This window comes from Prionailurus bengalensis, chromosome A1 (genome assembly GCF_016509475.1).
Source record: "Prionailurus bengalensis isolate Pbe53 chromosome A1, Fcat_Pben_1.1_paternal_pri, whole genome shotgun sequence".
Lineage (NCBI taxonomy): Eukaryota > Metazoa > Chordata > Mammalia > Carnivora > Felidae > Prionailurus > Prionailurus bengalensis.
Genome location: NC_057343.1, coordinates 136,989,311 through 137,016,429, shown reverse-complemented (window position 1 = coordinate 137,016,429; position 27,119 = coordinate 136,989,311). Strand labels below are relative to the sequence as shown.

The 27,119-nt window shown below is 36.7% G+C and overlaps 1 protein-coding gene across 1 annotated transcript in view; it reads right to left on the bottom strand.

The window, feature by feature from the left end:
• Nucleotides 1-27,119, bottom strand: part of BDP1 (B double prime 1, subunit of RNA polymerase III transcription initiation factor IIIB) — a 92,352-nt gene that overhangs the window by 21,573 nt on the left and 43,660 nt on the right. Inside the window, 14 exon segments of the mRNA XM_043586939.1 lie at nt 3,787-3,944; nt 4,920-5,145; nt 6,241-6,333; nt 7,135-7,171; nt 11,200-11,322; nt 12,976-13,360; nt 14,374-14,564; nt 14,853-15,051; nt 17,947-18,086; nt 19,151-19,355; nt 20,107-20,285; nt 22,966-23,188; nt 23,634-23,821; nt 25,116-26,790. Of these exon segments, the coding sequence (XP_043442874.1) occupies nt 3,787-3,944; nt 4,920-5,145; nt 6,241-6,333; nt 7,135-7,171; nt 11,200-11,322; nt 12,976-13,360; nt 14,374-14,564; nt 14,853-15,051; nt 17,947-18,086; nt 19,151-19,355; nt 20,107-20,285; nt 22,966-23,188; nt 23,634-23,821; nt 25,116-26,790 (4,022 nt within the window).

Sequence of the window (27,119 nt, the reverse complement as noted above, 5' to 3'; positions counted from 1 at the left end):
TACCATATCATTCAATAAATTCCATTAGTAGGTATTCAAAGAAAATGAAAACACTAATTCAAAGGATATGTGCAGCAACTCTATGTTTACTGCAGCACTGTTTACAAAAGCCAAGATACCGAAGTAACCTAAGTGTCCATCAATACATGAACAGATAAGATGTGGCATGCACACACAACGGAATATTACACAGCCATTAAAGGACGACATGGGGGGGGGGGGCGGCGCCTGGGTGGCTCAGTCGGTTAAGCGGCTCAGGTCATGATCTCACAGTCCGTGAGTTCGAGCCCCACATCAGGCTCTGTGCTGACAGCACATTCTGTGTGCTGCTTCACATTCTGTGTCTCCCTCTCTCTCTGACCCGCCCCCCGTTCATGCTCTGTCTCTGTCTCAAAAATAAACAAACATTAAAAAAAATTAAAAAAAAAAAAAAAAAAAAGGACGACACCAGGCCATCTGCGACAACGTGGACAGATCTAGAGGGTATTATGCTAAGCGAAATAAGTCAGACTGAGAGAGACAAACAACAAATGATTTCACTCATCTATGGAATCTTTAAAAAGCCAATGAATAAACAAAGAGCATAATCAGACCTATAAATACCAAGTAAAAATTGATGCCAAAGGGAAGTAGGTGGATGGGCAAAGTGGATGAAGGGGAGTGGGAGATACAGGCTTCCAATTATGGAATGAATAAATCATGGGAATAAAAGGCACAGCATAAGGAATATAATCAATGGTACTGTAATTGTACTGTATGGTGAGAGATGGTAGGTATGTTTCTGGAGAGCAGAACACGATGTACAAACTTGTTGAATCACTACGTACTATGACTGGAACTAATATATGTGTGTCAACCACAGTCAAAAAATTTTTAGGGCCACCTGGGTGGCTCAGTCAGTTAAGCATCCGACTTAGACTCAGGTCATGATCTCACGGTTCATGAGTTCAAGCCCCATGTCAGGCTTTGTGCTGACAGGACAGAACCTGCTTGAGATTCTGTCTCCTTTTCTCTCTGCCCCTCCCCTGCTCACGTTCTCTCTCAAAAATAAACAAACATTTAAAAAAAACTTTTTTAGGGGCCCCTGGGTGGCTCAGTCAGTTAACTGTCTGACTTCAGCTCAGGTCATGATCTCACAGTTCATGGGTTTGAGCCCTGCTTCAGGCTGTGTACTGACAGCTCAGAGCCCGGATCCTGCTTCGGATTCTGTGTCTGTTTCTCTCCCTCTCTCTGTCTCTCTGTCTCTCTCTGTCTCTCTCTCTGCTCCTCCCCCACTTGCACTCTCTCAAAAATAAACATTAAAAAAAAATTTAATAAAACATTAAACATTTTTAAATAAAAATAAAATAAATAAATAAGTAAGGTAACCTCACCCTGCATACTGAAACAGCTTCTGGGTATTCCTGAACCCAGAGTAAGTAATGAATTAACTAACTGAACCATAAGCACTGCTGGTTGAAAGGAAATACCAAAAACCAGGAACACCCAAACAGGGAAAAGATGTTGCTAACCATCCAGATCTTCTACCTATAGGATTTTATACAATCTAGACAGCTTACTGCATGCAGTTTTTCCTGCTCTCACTAGCACCTAAAGGGGTTGGGCCTTTGGTAGGGAGGGGAGGTGGAAAAAGAAGTGGCAGTAGGATTCAACATGTACATCACAAAGTAGTAAGGCCATTAAAAAAATAAGAGCCCTATGTGACCCTATAGACAGATTTTTTTCAATACACTAATCTTTAAAAACAATGCTACCATATAAAGAACTCTTAATATTAAAAAGAGAAAAATCCCATGGGGCACCTGGGTGGCTTAGTTGGTTAAGCATCTGATTTTGGCTCAGGTCATGATCTCAGTTTGTGAGTTCGAGACCCATATCTGGCTCTCCGCTCTCAGAGCACAGCCTACTTCAGATCCTCTCTCTATGTGCCCCTCCCCTGCTCACATTCTCTCTCTCAAAAAATAAACATTAAAAAAAAAAAAAAGATTTTAAAAAGACAAATATCCCAATTTAAAAATAAGCACAGATCTGAACAGACATGTCTCTAAAAAAAAGATACATAAATAAGCACATGAAAAGATACTCAATATCCTTGGTCATCAGGTAAACACAAATCAAAACTACAATGAGATACTACTTCACCATAACTAGAATATCTAATAACAAGGGTCTGAGAGAATAGAAACTGAAACCCTCACAGAATGTTGGTGAAAATACAAAATGTTGGGGTGTGTGGCTGGCTCAGTCAGTAGAGCATGTAAGTCTTGATCTTGGGGGTTACAAGTTCAAGCCCCATGTTGGGGGTAGAGATTACTTAAAAATAAAACAAAAAATCTAAAATAAGCAAAAAAATTAAAAAATGCTGCTACCACTTTTGAAACAGTTTGGCTGTTTCTCAAAAGGTTAAACATAGAACTACCATATTACCCAGCAATTCTACTTGTAGATGTAAATCCAAGTGAAATGAAAACATATGTCCACACAAAAACTTACACATGAATGTTCTTAGCAGCGTTACTTACAAGAGCCAAAAAACAGAAAACAACCCAAAAGCCCAACAACAGATAAATGAATAAACAAAATGTAATACAGCTATACAATGGAATACTTGACAAGAAAAAGAAATGAAGTATTTGATGTATACTACAACATAGATGAACTGTGAAAACATGCTAAGTAAAAGACATCAACACAAAAGACCACTTATGTGATTCCACTCATACAAAACATCAAAAATAAGCAAATCTACAGAGACAGAAAAAGATTAGTAATTGCCTAGAACTTGGGGAAATGGGAGTGCCTGCTAACAGTGATGATTACATAACTTGGTGAATATATGAAAACCACTGAATTGTACCCTTCAAAGGGTTTAACTGTATTACATAGAATTATCTCAGTAAAATTGTTTTTTTCCTAAGGGCTGAACACTATATATGATATAGTATGCTTATATTTTTATTCTTTCTGAAAGGAATATACATGTGTTTATATACATATATGTGTATGCATATGTGGATGCACGTATGTACACACACACAGCCTCACATTTAGATGCTTGTGTGTATAATACACTCCTGGAAGTCTACAAACTTAATGGCAGTTTACCACTACAAGTGAGATTAGGGGACTGGGAACCAAGGAAGAAGTTTTTTAAATTTTGTACCTTATAGACACTGTCTTATTTTTTTGCCACATTCATGTATATCTACCTTTAAAAATGTTTATGTGAATATTCCATGTGCACACATACAAAAAATGTCTGATCAAATACATACAGTTGACCCTTGAATAACATGGGGGGATTGGGGTATAAACCTCCCATGCAGTCAAAAATCCACATATTAACTACTGACTTCCAAAAAACCTAACTACTAATAGTCTACTGTTGACCAGAGGCTTTATCAGTAATATAAATGGTCAATTAACATATTTTGTATATGTATTATATACCAAATTCTTACAATAAAACTAGAATAAAATATTAAGAAAATCCTAAGGAAGAGAAAATATATTTATAGTACTATACTGTTTATCAAAAAAATCCATGTATAGTAGACCTATGCAATTCAAACCTGTGTTAGTAAGGGTCATCTAAAGAGCAAATGGTAATAATTACTGAAGCCAGTTGATGGGTTTATTGGTATTTATTTCATAAGTCATTCTACTTTTTGAAACTTTTTAATAGTAAATTAAAATAATTTTAACAACCAAATATTCTACTTGAAATGTTAATGCAAATTCTCCTATAAAAGTAATTTTGTAGCTGTTTAAGGGAAACACATTTACCTGTTTGACTTTCTACTACTTCTCCTTGGCTTGCAAACAAATTGGGAACTTCCTGATGAACGCCAAACCTGCTGGTCCTTAAAGTTTTAAGATTTGGCTTAGGCTTGGCAAATCTACTTCTCATTCTCAAATTACTGGTCACATCAGAGGTTGTATTCCTAGAAAAAGAAAGATGGGAAGAGAGAGAAATTCATCAACTGTGTCAGAATTAGCTCTCTCACCTTCTTCACTACTCTTATATAGTTACGTGCCACCTTCTCAGGTGCCACAATCTCTGTTCAGTGTTCATTTTTTAATGTTAAAGTTACTTTACTGAAAGTCTGGAGAAGGAAAGAGAATCTGGACCGTGTCTGTAAAACAGAGACTATAGTTACATAAAACTATCTCATTAAAGCTTCAAAGATGCACATATTGCATTAACTTTAATATGCAAACCATTAAGGGTCCCTGGCTGGCTCAGTCAGTAGAGCATGCAGCTCTTGATCTCAGGTCCATGAGTTCAAGCCCCACATTGGGTGTGGAGCCTACTTAAAATACATAAATAAATAGAAATATTCAAACCATTAAAGTCAAACCAGCCAATCCTCACTTTAAAGGCTGAAAAATTAGCAGTAAAATTTACACTTACACAAGTATTACTCAAAACCTATTATAAATTAATCGATAGTTGACTTAAATGTATTTATTATAATAAATTTCTTCGTAATTTTTTAAAATGCTTATTTATTTTTGAGAGAGAGTGCAAGCAGGGGAGAGGCAGAGAGGGGAGACAGAGGATCCAAAGTGGGCTCTGTGCTGACAGCAGAAAGCCCGATGCAGGGCTTGAACTCACAAACCATGAGATCATGACCTGAGCTAAAGTCAGATGCTTAATCAACTGAGCCACCCCGGCACTCTTATTTTCTAGTAAAACTCAAGAGTTTAATAAAGCAAAATAGGGGCATCTGGGCTGGGTGGCTCAGTCAGTTAAGTATCCAACTCTTGATCTCAGCTCAGGTCTTGATCTCAGGAACATGAGTTCAAGCCTTGCACTGGGCTCCACACTGGGCATGAAGCCTACTTAAAAAAAAAAAAAAAAGAAAAAAGAAAAAAAGAAAAGAAAAAAAAAAGGAAAAAAAAAAAGCAAATTAAACCTGGTTGATATAGCATTTTCCTTTACTTCCTCCACTAAACCAATTTCTTCTTTAGTACTTTGCTCTTCCAATACAATCTTGTTTTCTTCTAATGGTGAAGGAGATGTACTACTGACAGGTGAAGAAAGCTCCTGACATTCACGAACAATTTTGTGATTTACATTATCTGGGCTAAAAGGAACACAGCTTTTATCCTTTGAATGAACATCAAGAAGTACACATACTCCTATTACAGAAAAGAACAGAAAATTAAAATTGACCCAATACAAGTAGATATCCAAAGAAAGTAAATCCTTCAACATTAAACAACTATAGGCTTAATAATTCTCACACACTAAAATTTTTGTGCTATTATAAGTAAAAATGAATCTTTTTGCCTTCAGTAACTACATAGCCTCAAATAAGTTTCAAGATATTATCACCTTCATTTACAATTTTTAAAAACCTGTATTTTAGGTTCTAGAGATTTGTGACAGGCTCCAAAGCAATGCTCTACCACTGAGAAAGGAGCCATATAGGGGTGCCCGGCTGGCTCAGTCAGTAGAGCATGTGACTCTTGATCTCAGGGTCGTGATTTTGAGCCCCACGATGGGTGTACAGTTTACTTAAAAAAAAAAAAAAAAAGAGAGAGAGAGAATGAGCCATGTAAGAAACACAGACCAGAGAATTCGCTGATAAATATATAGTTATAGGCCCTGAATAATATATAGTAAAAATGGCAACCCACTCATGTCCAGGCACAATAATTAACAGGAAAATAATTAATGTAACTATCCATTTAATGTACTAAAAATAGAAGGTGCTTAGAGAGTAAAGACCATAGCTTCTCCATTAAGGCCAGCCTATAATATTAAAAATCTGGGTGGACATATATTTTGGCTCAGTTCAAACTAACGAAACAGTCCAAACTAAATTATGTCATTGACTGTTATTGTCCCTTGATACGGTATTCCACTGTCAGGTAATTGTGAAGACTATCCAAAGCAGGAGCTCCTCTGGCTAAAGAAACCTGTATAAAGTGATCAGTGATCTCAATTAACCAATGTTTATGATGAGAAAGGTGGAGGACTCACTGGATTATTCCAGAAATACAACCTTTTTTCAATAAACCAAGTGTACTATCTTGAAATGGTGGCCACTACATCTAAATGCGCTGAGGTGGGTGCATCAATGCACACATATTACTTACTTCTGGAAAAACAACAAAATTATACCAACTTCAAATGTAAAAGTACTGACTTATTACTCAACTGTGGGTATAATTTCTTAGAAGTTGGATTTTAAAAGGTTTTTCTCAGTAGGCCTTATCTTTCATTCTTACCATCACTCTGTTCTGTACCAATCTCTGACTGCAACACTAGATCTCCCATTGTAAGTAAAGTTATAGCAGCTTCAGTGCTTCCATCATTGGTACCTTGTGAGAAAATGTAACAACATTAAAACAGAAGGATGAATCTGGAAATTTACGATTGTTTGCTTAGAAAACATTTTTAATGCAGGTGTTTATCCTCTAGCAACAAGTTTCAATATCTTCCATACCACTAATTCCTTACTAGGGTAGTATTTTATTACTACAAAAAAAAGAAATCATGCATTATTAGCTTTTATTCATTGAAAATGCCTCCCTCCCATTAAATAACTTAAGTTACCTTCGAAGAAAGTAAACCTGTGCAGATCAGAGGAAATAATACTTCTTTATTAAACATTTAACTCTTAACTCACTTCATAAAGTAATTATTCCAAGAATCCAAGTTTCTCCTGGAGATAAAACATTCAACAGTGGAAACTTTTTGTTCAACTCCCAGCAAGGACTCATTTACTAACTAATACCAATACTAGGGGTGCCTGGGCAGCTCAGTCAGTTAAGCAGCTTCCAACTCTTGATTTGGGCTCAGGTCATGATCTCACAGTTCATAAGATCGAGTCCCATGTCAGGCTCTGTACTGACAGCGTGGAGTCTGCTTGGAATTCTCTCTCTCCCTCTTTCGCTGCCCCTTCCTCACTCACACTCTCAAAATAAATAAATCACCATTTAAAAAACAAAACAAAAAAAGATTCTCTCTTCCTCTCTCTCTGTCCCTCACCCACTTGCACATGCACACTCATATGGCTCTCTCCCTCTAAAAAAAATTAAGTTAAAATTAAAAAAAAAAATTTTAAATCACCCTGCTAGCGTTAACCAGGTAGTTTTGGCAGTTTCCTTATTAACAGTTACCTGTTTCATCTTGGGTATGTTCACCTGTGGTCATTTCCTAGAAGAGGAAAAGATAAGCAATGCCTTATGTATTTTCCCAAATATATGTTCTATGTCTCAAAAAGCACTATGGTTTTACAGTTCTTCTATGCTTCTGATTACAAAGGAGAGGAAACTGTGCTTTCCCTTTATAATTATTCAGAATATTTCATCAACAGAAATAATTTAAAAGCCAAATTCTTTTGTCTCTTGCTACTTATTTTACTTTTTCTTTTTAACTTTAATCATATTCCATCTACCATGTGCATTTACTAGGCTTACTTCACTTCTTCACTTTCATAATCTTTCAACTTCAGTCATATTTGTCACTGGTTTTAATCCAATGGAAACCAAAGTCTGACGAATCTCACCAATTTTTTTTAACTAGGTGGCTTAAAACTTAAATGAATTTTAATAAATTAAAAAGTTACAAGATCTGGGCACCTGAGTGGCTCAGTTAAGCATCTGACTCTTGATTTCAGCTCAGGTCATGTTTTCACACTTCATGAGTTCAAGCCCCTTGTTGGGCTCCACACTGTCATGTGGAGCTTCCTTGTGATTCTGTCTCCATTTCTCTCTGCCTCTCCCCCACTTTCTCTTTCCCTTTCAAAATAAATAAACTTAAAAAAAAAAATAAAAAGGTTACAAGATCTATGTCCAGCATGACATCATAAGGCTCTGCTGACGCTCTCCCCAGTGAAACTGGTAAAATTTAATAAAACCAAACATTTAAAGCCTCTGGAAATGGTCGTAAAGGCAACAGAAACCTCTATTTGAGCAACTGATGAAAATAAGGTAACAAAGTAAGAGCCTGTGGTATCTCAACTAAGACTCTCTCCCCGCTCCTTCTTCCCAGCTCAATGAACCAGAGACTCCACCTCAGACATTTGCAACCAAGAAAATAAGGCTCCTTTCTCCTTGCAAGTCCCAGCAGAAGGCCTTTCTTTCTAAGAGGATCAGGACTTTAGCTCCTGACCCAAGAATCTGGGGTCAGATTCATAGTAGAAAACAGAAGAATTATCTATTATGAATTTGCACATAAAAATCCTTAATAAAATACCAGCAAGCCAAATCCAGCAACATAAAATTGCATGCCATGACCAAGTAGGATGCAATTTTTGATTTGACATCCTGTTATAATGAATGTAATACATCATTATCAGTACAAAAAAAAAGCAAAAATCACATGATCATCTCCAAAGATGCATGAAAAGCATATGAAAACTGCCAACATCCTTTCCTAAGAATCCTCTCACACAAACCAAGGATAGACTGAAACTTCAATTTGATAAAAAAAAAAAAAAAAAAAAACCCTATGAAAAATCCAGAGCTAACATCAAACTTGATGGTGAAAGACTGGATGCTTTCCCTTAAGACCAGGAATGAGACAAAAGTATGCGCTCTTGCCACTTTTTTGTTCAATATGTATTGGAGGTTCTAGCAAGGGAAACTAGGCAAGCAATAGAAATAAAAGATATCCAGACGGAGAAGTGTTAAGTCAAATTCTGTTTCTGAGAAAGATATGTTGAAGTCCTAAGCTGAGTACCATGAATGTAACTTTATTTGGAAACAGGGCTTTTTCAGATGTTATCAGGCTAACATGAGGTCATATTGCATTAGGGCTGGCCCTATCCAATACAACAGGTGTCTTTAGAAGAAAAGTCAGGACACACATACAGAAAGAACACCATGTGGCAATGGAGGCAGAAGTTGGAAATGTGCTGCCATAAGGCCAAGCAATGACAAGGATCTCTGGCAATTGTCAGAGGGTAGGAGAAAGGCCTGAATAGTTTTTCCCTCAGAGTCTTCAGAAGGGGGATGGTGATTCTGGAATTCTAGCCTCCAAAACTGAGAAAATAACTTTCTGTAGTTTTGAACCACCTAGTTGATAGCATTTTGTTATAGAAGCACTGAGAAACTAATACAGAATGGCAGAAGTAGAACTATCTCTATTCACATGTCATGATCTTGTAAATAGAAAATCCTAAGGAATTCACTAAAAATCTATTAGAACTAATTAGTTCGGCAAAGTTGCAAAATACAAGACCAACATACAAAAATCAATTGTATTTCTATATACACTTGCAATGAAAAACCTGAAAGTGAAATTGAGAAGACCAATCCATTCACAAGAGCCTCAGATACAACATACTTGAAAATAAATTTAACAAAGGAAGTGCAAAGTTTATACCCTGCAAACTACAAAATGCTATTGAAAGAAATCAAAGAAGATCTAAGTAAATGGGCAAATATCCATGTTCATGAATTAGAAAACTGTTAATATGGGACTAGCCCCCCCAAAGTGATCCCCAGATTCAATGCAATCCCAATCACAATCTTAGATTATGTCGAGTAGAAAATAACAAGATGATTTTGGGGCGCCTGGGTGGCGCAGTCGGTTAAGCGTCCGACTTCAGCCAGGTCACGATCTCACGGTCCGGGAGTTCGAGCCCTGCGTCAGGCTCTGGGCTGATGGCTCAGAGCCTGGAGCCTGTTTCCGATTCTGTGTCTCCCTCTCTCTCTGCCCCTCCCTCGTTCATGCTCTGTCTCTCTCTGTCCCAAAAATGAATAAACGTTGAAAAAAAAAAATTTTAGAAAATAACAAGATGATTTTAAAATTCATATGGAATTACAAGAGACCCACAATAGCTAAAACAATCCTAAAAAAAGAATAAAGTAGGATGGCTTATACTTCCTAATTCCAAAACTTACCACAAAGCAACAGTAATCAATCGAGCATCACTGGTACAAGAAGAGAAAGGAAATGGAATAGAACCAAGAATCCAGAAAAAAAATCCATACATCTACAGCCAATTGATTTTTGACAAGAATGCAAGAGAATTCAATAAAGAAAGAATGGTCTTTTCAAAGAAACAGTGTGACAACTGTATTGTCATATGCAAAGAATGAAGAACTCTAACCGCATACCATATAAAAAATTAACTCAAAATGGATTAAAGCCTTAAATGTAAAACTACAGTAAAATCTGTAAACCTATTAGAAGAAAAGTGGAGTAAATCTTCAAGATCTTGGCTTTCACAAAGATACCTTAAATATTACAACAAAAGCCTGAGCAACAAAAGAAAAAAGACATAAAACGATCTTTATCACATTTAAAAACGTTTGCACTTAAAGGGAACCATCAAGAAAATGAAAAGACAGGGGCATCTGGGTGGCTCAGTCAGTTGAGCATCCGACAATGGATTTTGGCTCAGGTCACGATCCTAGGGTTGTGGGATCAAACACTGCACTGTGCTCCACACTGAGCATGGAGCCTGCTTGGAATTCTCTCTCTCTCCCTCTGCCCTTCTCCACTATTCATGCTCTAATTTAAAAAAAATTGAAAAGATAACTCACGGAACAGGAGAAAATATTTGGAAATCGTATATCTGATAAGGAACTTATATCCTTACTATTTAAAAATTTCTTACAACTCAACAAAAAGACACACAGACCAGTAATTTAAAAAATGTGAAAAGGTGAGGGTATTTGGGTGGCTCAGTTGGTTAAGTGTCCCACTCTTGATTTCAGCTCAGGTCGTGATCTCAAGGTTTGTGAGACTGAGCCCAGCATCGGGCTCTGCACTAACATTGTGGAGCCTGCTTGGGATTCACTCTCTGCCTCTCTGTCTGTCCCTCCCCTGCTAGCACATTCTCTCTCTCAAAATAAATAAACTGTAAAAAAAAAAATTTTTAATAAATAATTCCCAGACTTGATTTGCAAAAACAAGGAAGAGTATCAAACAAAAAGGAACTAAATATATTTTAAATAATTTATATTGAATACAGATTTAATGCAACAGAACTTTAACTTAAGTTTATGAGGATATTAAGAGTGACTCACACAAACATACACAAATCAATGCTTTGTGAGTGAAATATAAAATCTTTGGATTATTTACCAGTTTCTACTATTCATACTTATAGCTCCCTGCATGAGAGAAATTAGTAAGAATGGCTTATAAACTTAAAACTTTCAAAATAAACTTCTATTTTTTTTTTAAAGTAAACAGAGTTAAAGACAAAACATATTAGAATGGATGCTTACCATAGATAATGCCTTCAAATTTTCTTCTTGTTTCGTTTGCTGAGTAGTCACATCTGTGCTGGAGACTGGATGCTCAACAACAGCTATACATCCTACATCAGGTGCATTCACAGTTATTTCAAGCTATCAAAATGAAATTTCATTATTTCATTTTGGCATACTATACTCAGCAAAACAAACAACTAAAATAAAGGGTGTTAAACTGAAGAAATAATCCACGTTCATACACAATTAAAAAATACAGCAATTCTTAAAATGACGACATCAACTTGGCAAAAGTAAAACATTTAAGATTTTTGAGATGTCTGGGGCGCATGAGCGGCTCAGTCGGTTAAGCATCCGATGTACAATTTAGCATGTCATTCAGTGATTCCACTTCTAGGTATATCCCCCAAAAAATGGAGAACAGGGATTAGAAGACGTATTTGTACACCCATGTTCATAGCAGCATTCTTTGCAATAGCCAAAAGGTAGAAGTAACCCAACTGTCCACTGACAGATGAAAAGATAAAAGATATGTGGTATAGATATGTAATGAAATATCACTCAGCCTTAAAAAAAGAACATTCTGGAGGCCCCTGGGTGGCTCAGTCTGTTGAGCATCTGACTTCAGCTCAAGTAATAATCTCATGGCTTTTTGAATTCAAGCCCCACATCGGGCTCTGCGCTGACAGGGTGGAGCCTGCTTGGGATTCTCTGTCTCCCTCTCTCTCTGCCCCTCCCCCGCTTCTGCTCGCTCAAAAATTTAAAAAAAAAAAAAAAAGAAAGAAAAAAGAAAAAAAATTGTTTTAATCTTTAAAAAAAAAAAGGCATTCTGATACATGTACACTATATCAATCTGAATGACCACTAAAAACTTTATACTACATGAAATAAGCCAATCACAATGAAAACAGACACTGTTATGATTCCAGTTATGTGAAGTACCTAGAGTCAAGTCACAAAGACAAAAGTAGAATGGTGCTTGCCATAAATGAGAGGAGAGGAGGTACTGGGGAATTATTGTTTAATGAGTACAGGTTTAGTTTCACAAGACGAAAAAACCTCTGTGGATGGATGGTGATGGTGTAGCACGACAATATGAATACACTTAATACCAATGAACTATATACACTTTAAAATGGCTAGGATATATTTTAGGGTATGTGTATTTTACGATTTTTTCATAATTTTATTTTTTGATTTTGAGAGAGAGCAGGAGTAAGTACAAGGCGGGGAGGGACAAAGGGAGGGAGAAAGTGAATCTCAAGCAGGCTCCATGCCTAGCAAAGACGCTGATGTGGGGCCCAATCTCACGACTGTGAGATCATGACATAAGCCAAAACCAAGAGTCTCACACCCAACCAATTAAGCCACTCAGGGATCCTTTACCACATTTAAAAGAAAAGGAAAAGAAAAAAAAGGTGTCCCTTCTACCTTCTCTACCAACCAGAGCTTAGCCTGAACCTACCAGAGAGTTAAAACATCTGCCAAAATGAAAAGGAAAAATTAATCAGAAAGTAGATTTAGTAGCCTCCACATTCAAGTGAAATCAGATTTCTATCATTATTACACTGGCCACCTCATGGCAGGCCTAGATTATAGAGGTTCAGTAATACAGGAGCCTCCTTCTATTGATTCCTTCACATATCTACCAGGGCTTAAACAAATTGCATACGGCAGGGTTTATTTAGCAAATGAACTGTTCAAATCCTAATAATCACTAAGAAGAAATAATGATTCACTACAAGAAAAAAACAAGTAAGACAAAGTTCCAAGATTCAAAAAACAAAATACCTCTTCCATCGTTTCCTCAATTTGAGCAGTAACAGGTTCAGGAGATCTGAGACCAATGGGAACAAACACTGGAGCTTTGTTTACTTCTTCTGGAGCAAGATGGTAACTGTCTTCTTCATAATCAGGCTCAAAATCTTCAGCATCATCTTCATCTTCTTCCTGAGAAGCCCGAAGAGTCACCAGCGTGGACTTGGAAGCACGAGGTTCCTTCCGAGAGGTCTTACTTCGCATTCGTTTTGATCCACGGCCCCTAGTGACATTTGGTTTGATCTTTCGATGCATTCTCCTTCCACCATGATCCACCTCGTTCTCAGAAGAAGAGATCATTGTTCTTCGATCCAGAGCAATTTTAGAGTAACTTGATTCTTTCAATAGTTGTGGAGGGCTGGATGTATAATCAAAATAACAATGAAGTCATTACATGCACAAGGATAAAGATAATTTTAATGGAAACCAAATTTTAGAATGAAATCCCAGTTCAAGGCATTAAAATGAAAACTCCCACAACCCATTACGTCAAAAACTTATGCCGTGAAATAAAGAAATTTACTATTACTACTAGTTCCTTATTCAGAGTTTGTTCTTCGTTTATCTACCTACACATTTTTCATGGTAAGTTTTTAATTCTGGACCATTTTTTCCTTGCTATTTAAGTGATAATTTCTAGAAATTATTAGAAAAAAATGAGAAAAGAAAATGGTCCAATAAAACAGAATATAGGATCAAAAAGTGATACTGGTATACAGTACTGGGTAAACAGACTAGGTAAAAAGAAAAAAGAGAAGGCAGAAAACCCATGGAACGATGTTGTTTTTTACAACTTAAGTTCCTTTCCACTTTCCCTGTAAACTGTAGAACATGAGTACCCTTCACTTTAGTTTGCGACCCCATTCAAACCAGCACCTTAATTATTTAGGTAATACACACTATTCTTTTATCAGACTTCTGTTCATGTCTAATATACTCAACACTCAGAAATTTTAAACATAGGAAAGAAAAGTCTTCCTAAGAACATCAAAAAAAGATAAACTTTAGTAAATAAAAATCATAGGTAGGGACACCTGGGTGGCTCAGTCGGGTGAGCATTCAACTCTTGATTTTGGCTGTGGTCATGGGATCGAGGCCCACATCAGGATCTGTGCTGAGTGTGGAGCCTGCTTAAGATTCTCTCTATATCCTTCTGCCCCTATACCTTGCTTACATGTGTGCACTCTCTCTCTTATTTGAAAAGTTTAAAAAAAAACTTGAGTGGTTAAGAAACAGATCTGTCAATAAAAAATTATCTACACTTCTGTTAACAAGCCATCTTTTTTCACTCTACCATCAAGGTAGGACAGCCATAAAGAGTAAGTTATTTTTATTTCCTATTCTGAAGATATTTGTTAAATAAAACTTTACCTTGTTAGTTTACTGACACACTGCACTTCAACAACTGAAGACACAGAATTATCCACTATAGTTTTTTCTCCAACACTTCCTGATGGTCCAACTTCTGATTGGGTATCTTTTTTGGCCAAAATAGCCTCTTTGGAATCTATACAATCTTTTCTTGCTGAAACCTCCAATGATGTCAGAAACTCAGCCTTTTCCTTAAATTTAAGAACAGCTAATGTTACCATGCAAACAATCTCTATCGTAATTTGATTTGGGGGTTGGACCTAAAGCTCTAAGCTTGCTTACACACACACACACACACACACACACACACACACACACACACGATGACTAGCTTCTAAATTTTTTAATATTGGAAAGTAGCTCAATTTTTATGAAATTGGTTACAGTACAAAAGACAAAACTGTATTTTTCTATAAATTCTCTCCGTCACGATCTTGACAAAACAGAGCAAATGATAAAAAGTTTTTTTTCAAACTTACTTTTTGAAGGAGCTGGGTATCATCTCCTGGCTGCAGCAAATTATCTTCTGGCTTCCTTGCATCACTCTGATCTGTTCTGTCTTTTTCTATACCTAGTTCCTCCTTCTTACCATGTGCTCTTCCCAAATTTGGCTTAGCCTTTTGGAATTGCCTTCTTGTCAATTGTGCTGGACTAGGAACATACCTTTTAGGTTCAGGTCTAGAACGAAGTACAAATCATGTTGAAAAACCAAAATCACAATTCCTTGTTGATTTAACAGCTGCTATGTCAAACACTTTTGAACACAAGCCAATTCTATGTTCGAAGGACTATATATACATTGGCTCTAAAACCAAGCACACATGATGATATAAAGAACATAAAAGCTTTTACAACTTGCAGTTTCTGTATAATCTGGAAAATACTTTTAAAATAACAATCTTTTCTTACTTTCATTCATTGATTCTGATGTGTAGTGTCATGGTACTTTAAGTAATTTTCAGAGAAATAACCAAATACCAAAAAAAAAAAAAAAAAAAAAAAAAAAAAAAAGCCAGTACTTGAACATGGACAAATGTACAATGGTTACATCCTTGTCCTTATGGCCCAAGACCAGGCTTGAAAGCCAGAGTCCATTCTCCTATCAGAAACCTATCAGCTAATGGAAAAGGATTTACTAACAGTCAGATTCATATGATCTCAATATAACCCATGTGTATCTGCCAAATCAGACAAAGACAAGGTTTTAACATTCAATAGAGTACGAATAGCTCCCAAGACAATCCCTAAACACCTATCCTAGGTTTTCCTGGAAAATATTTTAATAACTAGCAAGGATCTGAATTCTGAACTGGGAAGTTTAAAATTAACATAAACCTAGATATTATAAAGAAAATTAAGTATCAGGAGTTCTCTGAAAGATCTGTATTAAAGACTAATTTTGAGTAATACTTCCACTAAATTATCTAGAAGAGAAAGTAGTTAACTACATTTCTAAATGTTCCAACCCTGCTAAGTTCTTTGGTCAGTCAAACACCTAGGAAGTTCACAAGAAATTCTAACAGGGTTATGATGTGGCTAAATACATTCCAATGTAGGCTAACATTTATTTAGGAAAACATTGTATTTAACTTAAGCTATTGACAGTCAAGTGTGATTTTACAAATCCAAGTAATGATAAAATGCTACTGAAGTCAAAAGAGATAATACTGGACTTCGGAATAACCTAACTTTAAAACTATTAAGATTACATACCCTAAAGAAATTACCATTCATGATAAAGTAAACAGCTGGAATAAATTTCACAAATAGAAAAAGGTTTTTCAAAAACAGGGGGCTGTGGGCTGGAGTATGGGTTTCCAAAAAGGAAAATTAAAAGTTTGATTTCTCTCTGGGGTGCCTGGGTGGCTTAGTGGGTTAAGCATCCAACTTCAGCTCAGGTCATGATCTCACGGTTCGTGGGTTCGAGCCCCACATCGGGCTCTGTGCTGACAGCTTAGAGCCTAGAGCCTGCTTTGGATTCTGTGTCTCCCTCTCTCTGCCCATCCCCTGTTTCACTCTCTCAAAAAATAAATAAACGTTAAAAATTAAAAAAAAAAAAAAAAAGGCAGGGGGGGAAGCACTGGGTGGCTCAGTCAGTTAAGCATCCAACTTGAGCTCAAATAAGATCTCATGGTCCATGAGCTCAAGCCCCACATCAGGCACTGTGCTGACAGCTCAGAGCCTGGAGCCTGCTTCAGATGGGTTCTGTGTCTCCCTCTCTCTCTCTGTCCCTGCCCTGCTCATGCTCTGGCTCTCTCAAAAATAAATAAACATTAAAAAAAAAAAAAAAAAAAACAGCCAATGCCTGATCTATAAAAAAAATTAAAAAAAAAAAAAAGGTTTGATTTCTCTCATTAAAAAACACAAAGGCTCCACCTAATATCTCTTGAAACATGTAAAGCTTCTTTCTTTATACAGAAAGGTCTGCCTATATAACTATGTCAATTTGCTAGTCTGAAAGTCATAAATCCTGAAAATTTAACTTTAAAAACTAATTTGGCAATGTTACTTTCAACAAGCCATTTAAATCCTCTAGGTCAACCTACTCAATTATAAATGAGAGCATTAGGAAACACTGATCTTGAAGGTCACTAGTGTTTAAAGGTTCACTTAGAGTAAAAATCAAATTCCTTACAACAGTCCTATATAATCTGCCATTGCCCTCGGCTGGGCTCTATCTTTCTTACATCTACTGCTCTCTCCCTCTTTACCTATTTCAAACTTGCTCCCCTTGCTGTTCCTCAAACAAGTCAGGCATGCTCTTGCCTGCAGTATTTTCAAGTTGTTGTTCTCTCCCCCTATACATCATCTGGACCTGCTCCTTCACTTCTTTTGGGTCTTCTCTCCAGCAGCACCCGTGCAATGAAACATTCTCTGATCACCACTAATTAAAAAGTAGTATCAGTGGGGCGCCTGGGTGGCTCAGTCGGTTAAGTGTCCGACTTCAGCTCAGGTCATGATCTCATAGTCCATGAGTTGGAGCCCCGCGTCGGGCTCTGTGCTGACAGCTCAGAGCCTGGAGCCTGCTTCCGATTCTGTGTCTCCCTCTCTCTGCCCCTCCCCTGCTCATGCTGTCTCAAAAATAAATTTAAAAAAAACATTAAAAAAAAAATTTTTTAAGTCGTATCAGTAATAATAAGGCAGACTGCAAGTAATAAATAAAAGTGGTGGTACTAAAATATCTTCACTTTTCTAGCGTTAACTCTTTTAAAGGACATTCTCACCATATGGCTTAGAACACAGTTCTAAATACAACATATATACTTCACTGAACTTCCTATTTATGAATTTCAATAAGATATAAACTGTAAACATACAAAGAACTTAAGAATTTCTGTTTACTAACAAATTGAATTTTAAAGTAAAAAATAATGAGGTTCACCAAGCTTTGTGCAGAAATTATAAATTACGAGAGTATCAATCATGCAATTCTTATACTATCTGAAGAAGCATACTTAAAATATTCTGTTTCATAATTAACTATTTATCCTTTAACACAATGTTCTCGATGTGAAGTTATCCAATCTTCATCTTTAGAAAGTTTTATGGTTTTCTGATTAAAAGCAAACTCACCTCATCTTTTCATCTAAAACATTTACTTTGTTAACATGAAGAGGGTCTACAAGAACCATGTGACTCTGGTTTTCATGTAGTCTACCTTCAGAAACTTTGGAGGCTACAACTTCAATTTCAGTTCCAACTGGAGAATTTGGCTAAAATGACAAAACAAGATGATTTTTTTCAACAAGTGAACATACTTCCTAAAATTGTTCAATCATTAAGAAAGGTATTGAGTTTTTCAAAATGAAGAGTCAAACTAGGTATGCAATGTTCATGTTTGCTGCCCAAAACCAAAGTCCTAATTCAGAGAGAAAGTTTCATTTATTGCAGTTATTACATTTACAAAATGCTTTAAAAACTACAATAGTTATCTGCTGTGAACAACCTCACCAAAAATGATTAATTTTTTTTTTAAAAGCACAGTCTTTTGGGGTGCAGGGGGGTTCAAACAAGGATTATCATCACTTTAAATCTAGATTTTCCCTTGGTAGACAAATAAAAAGGACAAAAAAAAAAAAAAAGCACAAGATCTGTTGAAAAGGGCATTATTCTACTTAGACTCGTATCACAAGATGCATCAGTAAGAGATTGGTTAAATTTTCATTCAAACAGCAGGATGTCATGCAGTAGTGAAAAATGACGCGTCTCCATATTTCTTGATGCAAAAAGTCAACATATTAAGTAAAAACTAAGTGATAAAACTAACACACAGTAATTTTATAATTTAAAAAAATTATTTTCTTTTTAAGTAATCTCTACACCCACTGTGGGGCTAGAACTTACATCCCCTGATTAAAAGTCACATGCTCTACCGAATGAGCCAACCAGGCACCCCGACGAATTTATTATTTAAATTTACATAAGTGCACACACATGCATGGATGGAGATATACCCAGGAAGATATGTCAGAAGGTTTTCAGTAGTTACCTCAGTGTAATAAGACTGGGAGAGTCATTATGTTGTTTTATACTGACTGAACATTTATGAAATGACTAAACCCATTTCATAATGAATGAGTTCATTAAAAAGGAAAAAATATATATCCATTTTCACTTAAAAAAAATCCAGAATAGGAAATCTGGAACAGAATTAGGTTATGTTACATATTCATGGATTAGAGTGTCAGATGCCTATACTCTAAGCCAAGTCTGAACTGTCATTTCATATTTTAACATGGATTAAAAGGCTCAATTTAATTATATAACAATAACTCACCACAGTCAATAGTTTTTTAGTTTCATCTTTCTGTACTACTGTTTTTTCTTCCTCAACTATGCCTTTGGCTTCACCTTTTTCTATATGCCTCTGCCCAGTCTTTCTTATGTTTGGTCTGGGTCTTTGAAGTCGGCCCCTTACTGTTCGAATGGTTGGGACAACACTTTCCTTGGATTCTTGCTGGGAACTGTTTATATTATGAGCCCTAGAAAAGAAGACCAGAACAAAGAGAGGGAATTGAAATGTAAAAAGATGAAAACCACCATAAAAATACAAAATTTGAATCTCCTCTAATAAACTATAAAACTTTTTGTAACATTAGAGAAAAATCTATTTTCTGATGATACATAAATCTTCTTTTATTAAAAAAAAAGGTTATTTTAATTTTCACAAGGTAATGAACTTATATAAGGTACCTAGAAGACTGAAACTCACAGACAGAGAGAAAGCACAATGGTAGTTGCCAGGGAATGGAAGAGGGAGGTTAGGGAGGTCTTGTTAATGGGTACAGAGTTTCAGCTTGAGAACATGAAAAAGTTCTAGAGAGAAATGTGACAAAGATTGTAAAACAATGCAAATGTCCTCAATGCCATTAGACGATAAAAAAAAAAATATTAAACTGGTAAATTTTATGTCTTTTACCACAATTTTTAAGAAGATAATTAATATAAATCTTATACACACGTGTTTTTTAATGCAATGCTTTGTATAAAACCTTAAGCAGCTAATAGTGAATCTAATAAGCAGTCAAGCATTAAAAGGTGTAGAACTCAATGTGATTTTCTATTTTAGGCAGTCTGCCATATGAATAAAAATAAACGAAGTATTTTTGGTATTCACTTTTAAAATACATTAACACATCTCAAAAACACTGGAGAAATATTTGAAGGAATTCTATTTTAGATTTTCTTTTTCTTTTTAATATTTTAGATTTTCAAAGAACTATCACTGTTTACCCCATAGAAACAACTAATTCCTTTTCCTGGGCTTGCACAGGCTGAGACTCCTCTTGAGGACCAGAAGAACTTGAAGGTGAAAGGTCCTTTTCAGTCTGTATACATGGTAATATCACGACCTCCTCCTGACTGTGACCTGATTTGTCTTTTTCTCCTGCTGCCATTAGGGAAGCAACATCCTAGAAGGCAGACAAAAAAATTTCATCAAGGGTATGGTTAAAGTATAGGGAAATAGGAACTTTCATACACTACTAAGCAAAATAAATTGGTCAAGTCTCTGCAGAGAAAACAACAGTATCTACCAAAAATTTTAATTCCCAGAAATTCTACTTTTAGAAACTTATCTTATAAAAATACTCAAGTAAGTATGTAGAAAATTACATACAAGGACATTTGCTATAGCAATAGCCCCCCAGAAAAGCAAGAAAACAAAAAATTAGAAATAAGACAAACCTATCAGTAGGGTATTGAATAAATAAATTATAATTTGTTTATAATGCAATGGTGCAAAGCCATTTAGAAGATAAATTTCTATATAATGATCCAAAAATATGTTCACAATACTGTGTTAAGTGAAAAAATGAGAAGGCAAGCTAGGGTGCCATTTTTGCAAAATAATAAAAATACCCACAACATTTTAGTATTTATATAAAGAAGTATCTATACAGAAAAGGCTATGTGGATACATTCAAAATAGCTATGTGATTAACTTGGGATGGAGAAATGGAATATTATAAAGGACTCTCACTTTTTAGATTACATATTTTTTCAATCTGAAATTTTTATAATCAGATAAAATAACCAATAAAAAAAGATACACCTTTTAAAAATATAAGATCAGGAAGAAAAAGTACAAATTTTTTTAAACTTTTTTTTTTTTAACGTTTATTTATTTTTGAGACAGAGAGAGACAGAGCATGAACAGGGGAGGGTCAGAGAGAGGGAGACACAGAATCGGAAACAGGCTCCAGGCTCTGAGCTGTCCGCACAGAGCCCGATGCAGGGCTCGAACTCACGGACCGCTTGATCATCACCTGAGCCGAAGTTGGCCGCTTAACTGACTGAGCCACCCAGGCACCCCAAAAGTACAAATTTTTAAGCACAGTAAGAACTAAGCTATTTTGAAAACATAAAAGACGAATTTTATTTCAAAAAAGCACTTTGTCATTTTATTTATTTTTAATTTTTTTCAATGTTTATTTTTGAGAGAGAGAGAGAGAGAAAGAGAGAGAGAGAGAATAAGAAGAAGAGGAGCAGAGAGAGAGGGAGACACAGAATCCAAAGTAGGCTCCAGGCTCTGAGATGTCAGCACATGGCTGTCAGCCGCTTAACTGACTGAGCCACCCAGGCGCCGGTCATTTTTTTATTAGTTTTTTATTAATTACTGAAGTATAGGTGGCGTACAATGTTACTAGTCTTAGACATACAACACAGTGATTCAGCAGCTCCATACACTGCTTGATAATCACCCCGACAGGTGTAGTCACTACGTTAACTGTATTCCCTATGGTGTACTTTTTATCTCCCTGAGTTACTTATGACTGAAAGTTTGTACCTCTTCAAGATTTTAAGTAATCTCCACACCCACCGGGGGCTCAAACTTACAACCTCAAGAGTTGCATGGTCTACCGATTGAGCCAGCCAGGTGGCTCAGAAAGTTTGTACCTCTTAATCCCCTTTTCCTATTTTGTTGATCTCCCTTAGCCCTTCTCTTCTGGCAACCACCAGTTTGTTTTCTGTCTTTATGACTGTTTCTGTTTTTTATTTTCTAGAACCTACATATAAGTGAAATTATATGCTATTTGTCTATCTCTTAGTTTTCTCAGCATATTTCACTTGGCAAAATAGACTTGTAGGTCCATCCATGTTATTTTAAATGGCAAGCAATATTCCATTGTGGATTTTTATATATATACATATAACACATCTTCTTTATCCATTCATCTGTTGAAGGACACTTTGGTTGCTTTCATATCTTGTCTATTGTAAATAATGCTATGACAAACATAGGGGTGCCTATATCTTTGGAATTAGAGCTTTCATTTTCTTTGGGTAAATAACCAATACTAGAATTAGTGAATCACATGGTAATTCTATTTTTACTTTTTGAGGAAGCTCCATACGGTTTTCCACAATGGCTGCACCAATTTACATTCCCACCAACAGTGTACAAGGATTCCTTTCCCTCCACATCCTTGCCACCGCTTGTTATTTCTGGTCTTTTTTGATACTAGTTATTCTGACTGGTGTGAGGTGATACCTCATTGTGGTTTTGATTTGCATTTTCTTGATGATTCATGATGCTGATGATCTTTTCATATACCTGTTGCCATCTATATGGCCAAAAAACTACTTTTATGTTTAGAACAGTCAACTAATGAGTGTTAACACTTCACTTCAAAGTTTCTGATGTTATATCACACAATCTTAATTTGTTATGGACCAAGTTAACAAAGTAAACTAAACTTACTTTTAACTTACTTTTAACTCCTATCAAGCTTTTAACTTTGTATTTCACCCTTCACAACAGAATGAAACAAAAAATGACCGTCAATCTCATTTTTCCTATGAAGAAATGAGCTGCCACCATTTGGCTCGGGTCACATAATGAATGCAGGTCAGAACTTGGCATCCCAACCCCCTTAAATGTCCTTCCATGACACACTTGCCCACCATGAAACATTCAAGATTCTCACAAAAAACCCCATGGAATAATGAGGCACATTAAATACAGCAACACTAATGTCACATGCAACAGAAACTGCAGGAGAAAATATTTGTGAAACGTTAATCCCAGTTGCTTTAGTTCAGTAACCGTAACAGCTAAAATAAAAACCCTCCACCTTCCACAGCACTCACATGTTGAGAAGGGACAGTGTTCATCTGTTCACTGCTCTGCTGTAACACAACAGTCTCAGCTTTATCCGTTTCCAATTTCTTCCCAGGTACATATTTTCCTGCTTCCGTAGTCTCTCTCTTTAAAGTTGCTCTTGCTAAGTTTGGTTTTGGTCTTTTGAATCGACTTCTCACAAAAGGTGCTGGTTTAACTTCAAATGGCTTCTGTTCTTGAGGAAGAGACTTGCTTTTGGAATAAGGATTATCAAATTTTAGAATGAGATGAAGGGGCAAATGAGACCAGAGACTTAGGACAACTTTAGAAACTGGCAGTAAACATGAATTCCAATTCTTAACAGGAAAAAAAATTGAACAATATGGTAGATCCAAAAAAACAGGAGGTGTACAATCTAGGTATAAGCCTATGAATATCACCTTTGCACAGAGGAAATACACGTTGTCACACCCATACTGACTTAGGAATATTTGTTACATACAATTCTGATGTTAGTAATTCTCTCAATAGATTATCACAATTACCTCAAAACTCACCTCCAGTCATCCCAAAACTAGCTTGGAATCTGCAACATTACACTATAGATGATAAGTTTTAAAACCTTTGTTTCACAGAATCTGAAAATGTAACTTTAGATACTTTTTCTTTAAAAGCACACAGACCAATACATTTGTACCTTGAATTATTATCTGAAAACTGCTCTGGAGCATCTGGAGATTGCATCCCCTGGTCTTCGGTTTTACCAAGTTCCAAAGTCTGCAAGGAAGTCTTCAAACTACTCAAGTGACCTGATAGTTCCTTTTCAGAATTTCTTTTTTCTGCCTCAGGTATAAGTACCATAGATAGTACTTCACTGCTAATGTTCTGGAGGAATAATCAAAGGAAATCATCCACAGTAAATCAGCACAAATGGAAAAAGTCACAAAAGCATGAACCTCGAGTAACAGAAAACTTATTTTTAAATGTTTAAGTAACCTCTACACCCACAATCTGGGGCTCAAACTCACAACCCCAAGATCAAGAGTCACATGCTCAACCTACGGAGCAAGCTGGGTACCCGAATTGCAAACTTTTAATAAAAGGAAATAACTGAGGGGTGCCTGGGTGGCGCAGTCGGTTAAGCGTCCGACTTCAGCCAGGTCACGATCTCGCGGTCCGGGAGTTCGAGCCCCGCGTCAGGCTCTGGGCTGATGGCTCAGAGCCTGGAGCCTGTTTCCGATTCTGTGTCTCCCTCTCTCTCTCTGCCCCTCCCCCGTTCATGCTCTGTCTCTCTCTGTCCCAAAAATAAATAAACGTTGAAAAAAAAAAATTTTTTTAAAAAAGGAAATAACTGAGAAAGATGTGGCCAAAAGAAATAATTCCAATATATGTTCATTCTAGAGTTAGCACAAACTCCCTATATTCCAGTTCCCTATATTCCTTTTATGTAAAAGAGTAACTTTGGGGGTGCATGGTGGCTCAGTCAGTTATGCGTTCAACTTTGGCTCAGGTCATGATCTCATTGCTCCTGAGTTCAAGCCCTGTTGGGTTCTGAGCTGAAAGCTCAGAGCCTGCAGCCTCCTTCAGATTCTCTCTCCATCTCTCTGGCCCTCCCCTGGCTCCTGCTCTGTCTCTTTCAAATTGAAAATAAAAAACAAAAAAAAACAAAAACAAAATTTTTTTAAATAAAAGATTAACTTCAGGGGCACCTGGGTGGCTCAGCTGGTTGGGCATCTGACTCTTGAATGCAGCCCAGGTGATGATCTCAAGGTTCGTGGGACCGAGCCTGAGTCAAGCTCTGTGCTAACGGCTCAAAGCCTGCTTGGGATTCTCTCTCTGCCCCTCCCTCACTCATGCGTGTGGACACACATGGGCGCTTTCCTTCAAAATAAATTACCTTAAAAACACTTTTTTATAAAAAATAAATAAAAGTAACTTGGAATTGACATTAAGAATGGTAACTTCTCCACAATTAAATCTTTTTGAATTATTTTTTAAAAAAGATATATAGTTTCTTTAAGGTCTTAAAACACAGAATTTAGGGCTAGGGAAGACTTTAAGCTTTCAGAGATTTTAAATTTTGAGGGATTTAAGAGCAATAATAACGGTTTTTATTTCGATAATTTTTCTCTAAAAAGTACTCAAAAATAGTTTTTCCCAAAAACAGAAAAATACATACTTTGGTATCTAGTGAAGGCACAGTGCTGCAGCCACCACTACTGCTCTGCATTAAGTCTGTCTCCATTTGTCTTGAGGTCCTGGTCTCCTCTGCTTCATATTTCCTTAGGGAAATGTCCATTTCTCTAGGTGTTCCCAAATCTGCAACCATTTCCTCAGTAGCACTAATCTCTGAGCTGGGATTCCTCAAGGAAATTGCTCGTCCACTTTGTTTCATATCTGCCTCTGTTTCTTCAATAGCAGTTGTCTTTCCTAATATGTTCTCCATCAGGGAAAGGTCTCTTTCTCCAGTTTCTTCCAAATCAATCTCGCTCTCCCCTAAGGCACTGATCTCCACAGGTACCTTTGCCCTCAGGGAAGTTTCTTTTCCAATTTCTTTCCAATCTGTCTCCATTTCACCTACAGTCTTGACCTGTAAGGCCTTTCCTTGTGTGTCTATTTCTCTTCTTTCAGTTTCTTCCACAGATGTCTCTCTCTCCTCAGTGACATCAATTACCTCTGGTATATTCTCCCTTACAGAAATCTCTCTTCCAGTTTCTTCCAAACCTGTTTCTACTTCATCTGTAGTGCTGACCTCCTCTGGGGCATCTTCCTGTAAGGATATTTCTCTTCTTCCAGTTTCTTCCAAATCTGTCATTCTTTCCTCAGTGACATCAGGTATCTCTGATATAATGTCCCTTATGGAAACTTCTCTTCCAGTTTCTTCCAAATCTGTCATTCTTTCCTCAGTGACATCAGACATCTCTGATATACTGTCTCTTGGGGAAACCGCTCTTCCAGTTTCTTTCAAATCTGTCACTCTTTTCTCAGTGACATCAGACACCTCTGATATATTCTCCCTTGGAGAAACCTCTCTTCCAGTTTCTTCCAAGTCTGTGACTCTTTCCTCAGTGACATCAGACATCGCTGATATAGTGTCTCTTGGGGAAACCTCTCTTCCAGTTTCTTCCAAGTCTGTCACTCTTTCCTCAGTGACATCAGACATCGCTGATATAGTGTCTCTTGGGGAAACCTCTCTTCCAGTTTCTTTCAAATCTGTCACTCTTTCCTCAGTGACATCAGACATCTCTGATACATTCTCCCTTGGGGAAACTGCTCTTTCAGTTTCTTTCAAATCTGTCACTCTTTCCTCAGTGACATCAGACATCTCTGATACATTCTCCCTTGGGGAAACTGCTCTTTCAGTTTCTTTCAAATCTATCACTCTTTCCTCAATGACATCAGACACCTCTGATATATTCTCCCTTGAGGAAATCTCTCTTCCAGTTTCTTTAAAATCTGTCACTCTTTCCTCAATGACATCAGACACCTCTGATATATTCTCCCTTGAGGAAATCTCTCCTCTAGTTTCTTTCAAATCTGTCTCCATTTCCACAGTGTTGTCAATCGTTTCTGCTATCTGCTCTATGGGAGAGACATCTCTTCTCCTAGTTTTTTTAAAATGTGACTCCATTTCCTTAGTACTATTAGCCTCCAGTGATATCTTCTCCCTTGGTAAGGTTTCTTCCACTCTCTTAATTTCTCCCAAAGCTGCTGTCAATTGTCCCGAAGCAACTATCTCCTCTGATACCTCTTCCTTTGAGAAAACTTCTCGTCTTCTAGCTCCTCTTCCTATATTTGGCTTTGGTTTCTGTAACCGAGTTTTCAGAACTGGGACTTTATTATCCTCTTGAATACTTATAAAAAAAAAAAAAAAAAAAAAAAAGGACACACAATCAAATTTTAAACTATACTGCCAACTGAAGAGAGGATAGTTGAGAAACTACTACTGAAACACCAGGAATTCTCAAATAAAAAAGTAAAATATGAAGGAAGCCTCAAGAATCTCTGGGTAAAAATCTCTGCTACTCCTACCTCTTTGCCCCTACTACCCTTTACACAGACATATGCCTTGCCATAAGAGTTAAGCAGCATATTTCTATGGCCAGATTTGACCAGCATCTCAAAAAGCCACATGCAAGTATCATGTGAACAAGAAAGTATTAGGAAAAGCCAAACTTTAAAC